The sequence below is a fragment of the Epinephelus lanceolatus genome, chromosome 23, assembly GCF_041903045.1.
Source record: "Epinephelus lanceolatus isolate andai-2023 chromosome 23, ASM4190304v1, whole genome shotgun sequence".
Taxonomy (NCBI): domain Eukaryota; kingdom Metazoa; phylum Chordata; class Actinopteri; order Perciformes; family Serranidae; genus Epinephelus; species Epinephelus lanceolatus.
Window position 1 is genome coordinate 16,603,136 of NC_135756.1, and position 10,513 is coordinate 16,613,648.

The 10,513-nt window shown below is 41.1% G+C and overlaps 1 protein-coding gene across 1 annotated transcript; it reads left to right on the forward strand.

Moving 5' to 3' along the window:
• The first annotated feature begins 3,020 nt into the window (after positions 1–3,020).
• On the forward strand, positions 3,021–10,404 carry klhdc10 (kelch domain containing 10). The gene is made up of 9 exons (XM_033615025.2): positions 3,021–3,273; positions 5,121–5,342; positions 5,459–5,613; positions 5,791–5,939; positions 6,037–6,121; positions 6,249–6,315; positions 6,396–6,443; positions 6,662–6,801; positions 8,015–10,404. The coding sequence occupies exons 1-9, from the start codon at positions 3,183–3,185 to the stop codon at positions 8,222–8,224; spliced, it is 1,167 nt and encodes a 388-aa protein (XP_033470916.1). The 5' UTR covers positions 3,021–3,182; the 3' UTR covers positions 8,225–10,404.
• The last annotated feature ends 109 nt before the right edge of the window (positions 10,405–10,513 follow it).

The window sequence follows — 10,513 nt, forward strand, 5'->3', positions numbered from 1 at the left end:
TATTTAAATATGTCCATGAGCCTTGTCTTGCAGCGCTACAACAACAAAATTTGGACAAACCACACGCAGAACTGCAGTACACTGTAAATCTAAAACTGGGAGTAATAATGATGGGAATTTGTTAAGTTAATTTATGATTATGACTGCATTTTCTAATAAATATTTTGGACAGAAGTGTGTTGTTGCCTGTCATGCAATAGCACTTTTTTTGGTTTATGTTTTATCAGTATATTGGGAGGAATATTTTTTTACCATATTTGAATACTGGGGCAATGTGTCCCTCCCAATATAAATTGTAATAACTGCCTTGGCTCATTTTATCATTTTTTTTATTTCCATAAATTTATTGGCAGATTGAGTTACCTTATTCAAAGTAGAATTCGATTTTAATATTTTTTTTCCCTATTTTACACAGAATAAGCAACCTCACTTTATTTTCATGCACAGTCATAGTTTTTTCACTCTGGCCTTAAACACACACATGCACAAACAGGACCTATACATGCATTAAATGGATAGGCGCCCTGAGCAGTTGGGGAGTTATGGTCTTGCTTAAGGGTGCCTTGGCCAGCTACCACCAGTCTATGCTCCATATTTGGTCTGGACAGGGACTTGAGCAGGTGACCCCCTGGTTCCCAACCCAAGTCCCTGATGACTGAGCTAGTATTGCCCAACTTGATATTTACAACCTCGCAAGGAGTTGAAATGCTTCACTTTAAAGCGTTTTTATGACACGGTCTACTATAGGGGAAATTATTAGGATCCTTTAAGTACAACAATGTAAAAAAAAAACTCTATCACTATCACAAGTAAAAGTCCTAAAAGAAGCACAGAAGTGGTGTCATCACATCCTCATTGCCAGCTCATGGATCAGTCTAAGAATCAAAGTAAGATTTAATATCAAGTGGGCCTACGTTTTTACTTACAAGGAATTTGGTGTTCGGTGCATACAATAAACATATTAAGTGGATATTAAAATGAAAAGCAAAGTACTGCAGTGGTCAAGAATGTAATTACAGAACAGGACATTTACAATACAATATGAGAAAGATACTATAAATAAAATGACATAACAAATACATACACTAGAATGACAAAGCTGTTCAGTTTTGTGCAAAAATATTGAACAAGATATGTGTAAGAGTTCATTGTATGGTAAATATGTGCAATGTACAGGGATAAGAGTCCAAGATGTGCATTAATGTAACACACAGAGAGCCCCCTGATTCCTCTTTTCTTTACTCTCCCCTTCCTCAAATGAAAGCACAGATTAAAACTGGTGTTAAATTCGTCACCCGATCATGACCATGTCGTCTGCCTTCCCCCCAACCAAGCACATACTGTAACACCAATGTTGCTAATAATACAGATGACAGAATGAGTGAACAGCTCTTCCCTGCCTGGGCTGATGTGACTGATGAGGCCAGCAAGGTCACCAAAAGTTTGGCTCATCAGTCTCCTCCCATCTCCCTGCTTCAGGAACATCTGTAACAAGCTGAGATCAGGGATAAGGGGACTGCATGTGATGTTAACAGATGCCAAAAAGCTGCACTCATATTGGCAATGGAGCTCCTACTGTGGCCCTCACCTATTCATAGAAGCTTGTGTTTTCTTTGAGATGACAATCTCTGTGCACACACATTCTCAATCAGTTGGAAATCAGAAATTAATTCAGGCTTTCTCTTCCACGCCCACCCCTACTTGAGTCTCACCCAGTGAACTTGTAGATAATATCAGCTCTAAAATTTCAAATGTTGTCATTGCCCTCACTGAGGTAAAGGTAGTCTCTGGTAAAAAAAAAAAAAAAAAACACCATGGAGGAATGTCATGTTGTAAGATGAGAAAAAAAGAGTGTTCAAAAGCTGACATTTACAAAAAAAAAAAAGATTTTGCGTTTAGAATTTAGAACGAAGAGATGCAAATCAGTCTTACTTGTCTGGCATAAAAGTCGCGGTCTTATTTGCTGCTGTTGATAGACTGACAAATCCTGCAGCTGTCTACATTTTCAAGTCTGCAATCCAGTCGAGGTACTTGGTTAAATTCCACCACTCCTATATGTCATCCTGAGTCCACCTTTAAGGGAGAACGTGTCCTGTGGAGGGCACTATTTAATCACTTTGAGCGCAACTACCAGACTAAAAGTTGACTGAAGTCAGGGGGTACCAAATATCAGGGACACTGCCGGACCTAGCACATTCAGCACCCTTGGTCTGAGGAACATGACGAAGAGTTAAAGGCATCGACCTGGCCTCCACAGTCACCAGATCCAAATCTGATTGTGCTGAGGTACCCCCAATCCACAGTGGAGCCTCCTTGGATCAGACTTGTCTCTGACATGTCAAGGCATGGACACAGGACCTCTTAAAGATGTCCTGTGGTGTCTGGCACCAGGGCGTTGGCATTGGATCATTTGAGACCTGTCAGCTGTGAGGTGGGTTACTAGCACTTCCCAAGATGCTCAGTGAGACACCTTGAGCTTATTGTCACGTTCCTCAGGCCATTCCTCAGCAGTTTTTGCAGTGTGGCATGGTGCATTGAGTAGTACTTGGTCTGTGAAAGGCTAACCTATTCTGAAATACATTTAGATAATTTAAAAAAGTTTTTATGATAGCCTATTATTCAAGGCCATAGCTAACATTTAAAGACACTGAGGGTAGGTCCTTGAGAATCTGGGGTTTAAATGAAATGAAGATGAGTTTACAGTAAGTAGAATTATTAGAATCAAATATATTAGTTTTTAAGGCTGATTCTGACACTATTATGTTGTTAGGCAAAATACCTTAATGCATTGTTTAAAGGTATATAGTTAAACATAATTACATACCTGGTAACGATCTAATTTTTATTAAATATAATTAAACAAATTAAACAGTTAAAAGGTGGCTATCCAACTCCAGCTTGACCGCACATGGACCATGGGACCATGGCTTGGACAGAGAGGAAAAAAAAACTGTTGTTGTTGTGGAGACAGACACGCGCAGTCCCGCCCATCTCTAATGACGCCACATCCTAATAACGAGCCTTCTGATTGGCCGAGCGTCTCACGGCCGGGGGGGTAAAAATTGTGAATGGCCTCTCACTGACTGAGATGTGTAATGATTTATAATGTTTTATCGGCACTTGGCAGATGTTGTTTTTATTTGACGTGACGTTCTTCAGGACTGGATTGTAACGGGGAAACGATGTCGGACGCTGAAGGTGCTCGCAGTCCTGACCAGCTGAATAAATTCGAGAGACTGACACACAGGCCGCCGCACGGGGAGACGTTAGCAGGTCGGTCAACAACATTAGCAGCACATTCTAACGACGGGTTTTAACTTAACGTCAGCTCATTTAACCACTAAAATAAACACTGTGTGACTGAAACCAGCTGCTCCACACACAATACCACCTCTGAATGTTAGGAATGTAAACGTCGTCCTCACTGGCGACATTGCTAACCATAACGTACACGCTAGCAACATTTTGCTATCCTACCTGTTTATCTTTAAATAGCATCTTAGCCACCATATGCATATTAATACACGGTAACAGCTACAGTGTGATTAAAAAGTGGTTATCATAGTGTTGCACCTTTTGTAAACCTCTGTCGTTCAGCTGCACAGCCAATTTAGTAAATTCATAGCTAACGTTACACACAGCCATTAACTACTAGGTGTTTCAGTAGTAGGTCTTTCTGTTACAGACCTGCAAACACCTTAATGCTAATTTTAAGGCTGTTTTAGGAGATTTAAGGCTGTGTACTGGATACCAATAATAATTTAACACAGTTTAAGATGATCCATCACATGTAGAAGCCTGAAGGATTGACTCTGATATCAAACAGTCTCCACTTGGCTGTTTAGTAGTGGATGTGAATGTGTGGTGCATCTTCATTAGAGATCCTGGTTCTGGTCTTTTTTTTGTGTGTCACACAGATACAGTCTCAGGCCAGTTACACTCCCAGTAATGTATAGTGCACAGTCCAGCTCAGGTCCCTGTGACTGATATTGACATGCAGCTGTAAAAGATATTTGATGACCGAGACCTAACTGGTTACCATACTAGATACTTCCTTAAATGGTGTCATATTTCATTAGGTGACCTGGCATTTGCAACAAATGCAGAGAGAAACTTGATGCCAGTTCTTCTAAAGACCCAAACTCTTGCTGTGAGATGTTACTGCAAGTTTTTCAAAGTGTTTCCATTACAGCTCAGACATAACTGGTCGGCTATGATATATGTGGTGTAAAGAAACAGCCCCTTTCCCCCCGCAATTTGCATTTGTGCAGTCATTCTTGTGTTCATGTTCCAGCCATGTTGGTAGATGTTTGAGCCTGTCTCACATGTCAAAATTGAATGTAAGATTAAATTCAAGAATGTAGTCATGTGCAGCTCTTTGAAAACATGTTTGGCTGTTAATTTGGAAGAGTTTTGCTGATAAATATAACATTTATTGGAATGATAGAGGCACCTGGTCAATCATAATCTACTAGGATTTTATCAGAGTTGAGACAATAATATAAAACTTGCTAAACTGTGTTGCTACTGGCATTAAATGTGTATCCATGTGGATGTTAAATTATGCAGCTGCTCTACATTCTTGCGCTCCATCTCCATTACTAATCCCGATTATTAAAAATACACTGGTCTCCTGAAACGTCGGTGTTGAGTTTTAGGTAGGCCTCAGCCCTGCATACTATCATCATGTGCCTGCAGATTGAACATGCTAATCCCTCAGGCCAAACATCTCAGTGTCTCACAGGGTGATGTTTTATTCTCTGCTATTTGCATAGTTTTCCTTATGTGGTAAAACTGTGAGCCTCGCAGCCAGATAATACTGTGACTGGCTGATTATTTTAACTACAGCACTGAATGATATGAATGCACTTCTTTCTGACAGCTTTAGTGTCAGAGTGCCATTTAATTTGGACTGAACGACACAGCGCAAACACACAGTATAATGAGGAGGACTTTTCTGTTGCTTAAGTGCTACTGAAGGTTTTTACAGCTTATTGTTTCTCTGCTTTCTGTCAGGGCATGCTGCGATATCCTTGAGCATTCTGTGAAAAGGAAGAATGAAAAGTTAATACACGCTCCCCCTCTCCTCATCCTATGACAATTTGTTCCTCCCTCTCTAGGTCATCGTACTCCCCCTGCCCGCAGTGGGCATCGCTGCGTTGCTGACAACACTAATCTGTATGTGTTCGGAGGGTACAACCCTGACTATGATGAGTCAGGAGGCTCGGAGAATGAAGACTATCCACTGTTCAGGGAGCTTTGGAGGTACCACTTTGCCACTGGCTGCTGGCAGCAGATTCGAACAGAGGGCTATATGCCCACGGAGCTGGCATCTATGTCAGGTATCTTATAGCTTTGAACATTTTGATACTTAACATCACACAAATCAAACAAAATCTAGTTTTCTGTTTAAAAAATGTGTATGAAAATTGAGTTTGGTGTTGCTGTGTTTTCTCAGCTGTTTTGCACGGCAACAACCTCCTGGTGTTTGGCGGCACCGGGATCCCCTTCGGTGAAAATAATGGCAATGACGTACATGTCTGTAATGTGAAGTACAAGCGGTGGTCACTGCTCAACTGTCGGGGGAAGAAGCCCAACAGAATCTATGGACAGGTAACCTCATAGATCACCTTGTTGTTTTTTTCTGCTCTTTGGGTCAAATTCAGTTAAGGGCTTTTAAACATTGTAGAGACAATATCCTGTCAGTCCAGTAGATTTACAACATTTTAAATTCTGATTTATTAGAGCTGCTTCTTACCAGGCTGTTACTTCATATCTTTCCTCCTTCAGGCAATGGTTATTATAAACGGCTTCCTGTACGTGTTTGGAGGGACAACGGGTTACATCTACAGCACAGACTTGCACAGGCTGGACCTGACGACCAGGGAGTGGATCCACCTCAAACCCAACAACCCTCCTGATGACCTGCCTGAGGAACGGTACGCCTGAATGCACAACAGGATCAAACAAAGCCAGGGATCTTTTCAGTGTCATAAAACTCCTTGACGTGTGTGTGTGTGTGTGTGTGTGTCACAGGTACAGGCATGAAATAGCACATGACGGACAGAGGATTTACATTCTGGGAGGAGGAACTTCCTGGACATCTTACCCTCTGGACAAGGTACTACATCACTAAGAGGATACTTTGCTCTGTGCTTCAGTTTTGTTTTGTACATGAGCCAAATCCATCTTCATCACTGCACCAAATGCTCACGTAGACTCAGTAAATATTGTGTCTTTTTATATAGATACATGCCTACAATCTGGAGACCAACTCCTGGGAGGAGATCACAACTAAACCTCATGACAAAATAGGTCTGTATCCTGCATCTCATTTTTTACTAATCCTGTTTTGTTTTTTTGTCACACCACTCTAAAATGTCTGCTTTTGACAGGGTATCCTGCTCCTAGGAGATGCCATAGCTGTGTACAAATACGAAATGGTGAGAGCTTTTCAATAATGCTGTGCATCACTACCACCTGATTAAAAAAAAAAAAAACCCAACGTAGTTCTGTTTCAAAGATAAATATGTGTTACTGACATTTAATATCACTTCCTCATATGTTTAATGTTCAGTTTGATTTGAAAGTAACTCCCTGCCAGCTAATGCATGTGCAACTACTTGAACAGTATCTGACTATTCACTCTTCTCTGTCGTAGATGTATTTATCTGTGGAGGCTACAATGGAGAGTTGATATTAGCTGATCTGTGGAAGATCAACCTGCAGACTTTCCAGTGGAGTAAATTACCAGCAGTGATGCCTGAGCCGGCCTACTTCCACTGTGCTGCTGTCACCCCAGTCAGTAGAACACTATTCCTTTTATTCTACGCATACACACCGGTCAGCCAAAACATTAAAACCACTGACAGATGGAGTTAAAGACACTGATCATCTTGTCAGAGTGCAGTACTCTGCTGGGAAGCCGTAGGTCCTGGCATTCATATGGATGCCACTTGACATGCACCACCGTTGTAGACCGAGTAGCGTCTTTCATGGCAACAGCATTCCCCGATAGGAGTAGTTAACAGTTCCTGAGTCAGTACCTCAACAGGTCAGAGCCAAGTCTGATCCAAGGAGGCCCAGCCGTGGATTTGGGGTACTTCTGAGGTACCAGCATGTCCCATTGATACTTGATCAGATTGTGATCTGGGGAAATTGGAGGCCATCGTGAAGTGCCTTTGCCATGAGGAGGTGTGCTTGGTCTGCAACAGTGTTTGGGTGGGCGAAGTGTGTCAAGTGGCATCTACATGAATGCCAGGACTAAAGGTTTCCCAGCAGAACACTGCAATGTAACAAGATGATGAGTGTTAATCACTTCACCTCATCAGTAGTTTTAATATTATGGCAGATTGGCTCAGTTGTCAGAATTTATCTGATCAGATTTCGGCTATTGAATCGGATAGAATCTTGAAAATGGGTTGTCCAGAAGAAAATAAGGATTCTGAAATCTGATTACATCACATAATCCGGTTTTGGTTTTGGTCGGGAATCAAATCTTCAGTATGTGTGGTTCAAAACTTTTGATGAGGATTGGGATAACTTTGACCCAGAAAATCACATGTATCCAGATCCCAGCTGATGTTTGGATTACAGGAATGCAATGCAGTAAAACTTTAAAAACTGATCAAATATATACAGTATATACATTTTTGTATATCTGGCTCTTGAATTGGTTCGCTGCTACAGTGTTAAAGAAAATAAAGTAGACATTAGACTATATTTTAAGCCTTTCAGTACGGTTAAAAAAAGAATACGTCCCCATAAAATAATCCCCCAAATCGCTGTCAATATCAAACAAAAAACATTTAAATTAACTCTTATTTATCACAAAAGACACCCAGATCATTCTGAACCAAATTTTTGAAGGATTGGATTGAATTGGAATTGCAGCAGTTTTAGAGGAACTGGGGAAGCTTAAAACTGTTGTCAAGCCCCAGTCTACATCTGTATTTAACGCTACACCGTATATGAAATCTATATCTTTCTCTCTTCCCCCTTACTCCGTCCCCAGGCTGGCTGTATGTACATCCACGGTGGCGTAGTGAACATCCATGAGAACAAGAGGACTGGCTCTCTGTTTAAGATCTGGCTGGCTGTGCCCAGCCTGCTGGAGCTATGCTGGGAGAAGCTCCTCAAGGCCTTTCCCCACCTGACTTCACTCCCCACCATGCAGCTGCTCAACCTGGGCCTCACACAGGAACTCATCGAACGCTTGAAATAGGACGCACAGTGGAGGACAGATGGACGGACGGACAAATGAATGGATGGGACGGGCCGGGCTGGACTGGGAGGAGATGAGGTCTGACAGAGCACAGAATTAAAATCATAGCAAAATTCTCGGGAAAACGCCCTTTCCCTCCCCTGCCTAACGTAGCCCCGCCTTAAAACCAAAAACAATGGGATGCCTTTTTCTTTTTGTTTGCCATTTTTTTCCTGCCAGTTTCAGTGATTGATAAAGAAAATAAATGTGGAATGTTTTATGGATTTTACTCAACTACCCCCCCCCCCCCCCCCTCCCCCCCCCTTCTCCCACCCACCCCATTGGCCACCACAGTTCCTTACATGATGCCTTTGTGTCAAGCTAAACATGAATTCCTGCTTCTCATCCTCCAAACTGTGACAGCTGGAAATACTTTATGTTGCCATGACATGTTTTCACAGCGTGTCCTCTCCCAGTTTTTCTTTTAAATCTGCCTTCTGTAGTACTTAAGAATTCTGTGCAAAGGAACAATGCATGTGTATTTATTTGTAGGACTAAATCAGATTTTCAGGGGGTATTTTCATCACCTGATATTGCGGTTTGCACACTTTGTCTTGCATATTTGTGGATTTTTTTTTTTTTTTTTTAACAGATTCTATTAGCAGTCTATCATCAGTCAGACAGTGGTTTTATTACCGGCCATGCCAGTGTTTTTGCACATTTTAGCCCACTTAATTTAAATCCCATGTTAAATGTTTTTTTAGGACCTTCCAGGCAGCATTTTTATTTCAGTTATCCCCCTATTCCCCCAAATCAACTCCCAGAAGCTTGAGAGTTGCTTTACACAGTCAGTCACTCTGATTTTCATGTGTTTTTATTGTTGAAGTAATGTTATCCTTGCATAATTTTGACATAAATAAAAGCAGACAAGGTGGTTACTTTGAAGGATCTTAAATTCTAAGTTGTTTTTATACAATATAAACAGGAACCAGTGTCTGTCTGGAGGGAAGGAAAAACAATTTTAAAGTTTAAGTAGTGTGTTACTTGTGTTAAGTTAGCTAAAACATGTAGAAACACTGTATGCTCTTCATTAGGGTGCAAAAAAAAAAAAAAGGTTCAGCACTGGGTTTGCCGGTGTCCAAGCCCTTGTATTTCCTGTATTTTCCAGTATGCATTCTGTTTCAGCCGATTCTGGAAAACTGTCTGCAGCTCTCATTTGTAAACCAAACCACGCAACACGTCACTGTGAATTTGGTGCTCTTTGAAATTGATTTTTAAAAAAAATGCTTTTATTCGAATAAAGACTTATCTCTGTTCAGACTTTCACTCCCTCTCTGTGGATGACCCAAAGTGTTTTTGCACAGGGAGTTGCTTCAGTAGCAGGCTTACACAGACATCTGTTAATACTGCAGTGCCTTTTTTTCCAAACTTTTAACGAGGCTGAAATTTCACAAATATAGGCAGTGGTAAGATCTTTGCATGTTTAGACAAAAGGGTGTGTGTTGAAAATTGTGTTTTCAAGTAAGTGAACGTTTTAAACCATTTTCAACAAGCTGTTACGTTCAATCACTCAACATGTCGGTGGCAAAATTTTGTATCCTGTTTCAAGGATGCAGGAGCTTTGTGTTCTCGTCCTATTGACAGCCAAACAGTAGACTTCGCAGACTTAGATTTCACTCCGCTGTGAGGGTCCTAAGGACAGAGGGATGTTGTATGCTGTAAAGCCCTGTGAGGCAAATTGTGATTTGTGATATTGGGCTTTATAAATAAAATTGATTGACTGACTTAAGGACAGGATGCAGCATATTGGGCCTTTTGGGTATCAACCCTAAAAGCACTTCTTCAGCGTGTCAAGTTAAGGTGTTCAATACAGTTTTAATGTTTAATGAATGATTTTAAAAGATGCCAAATACGGTTGCAACCTGAGCAAAGTGATTATAATGAGGGAATGAGAGGTTAGGTGAGACCCAGGATGGGGTGTTGCCCAATTGTTTTATCTGCCTGCACTTCTTTACCTTGCCCCTTTTGTTTCTGTCTTTCTGTTCTGCATAACAAACTACTTTGTGCATGATGTCATTTCCTGCTTATCATCAGACCTTTTCTTTGGGACATAGTTTTAAAAGGTGACCACTAAAATGTTGTACAGTAGGCTTGTGTGAATGTTGTGCTGGAGTACTGTCAATAAAGGTGTTCTGTAAATAGCTCTCTGTTCCCCCGTTCCCTTTGCTTGCTGGCACAAAGCCAAGATATCAAAATGTAGCCGACATTTTTTAAAGAAGTTTTCCAACTATGTAGGTAGTCAAACACTGA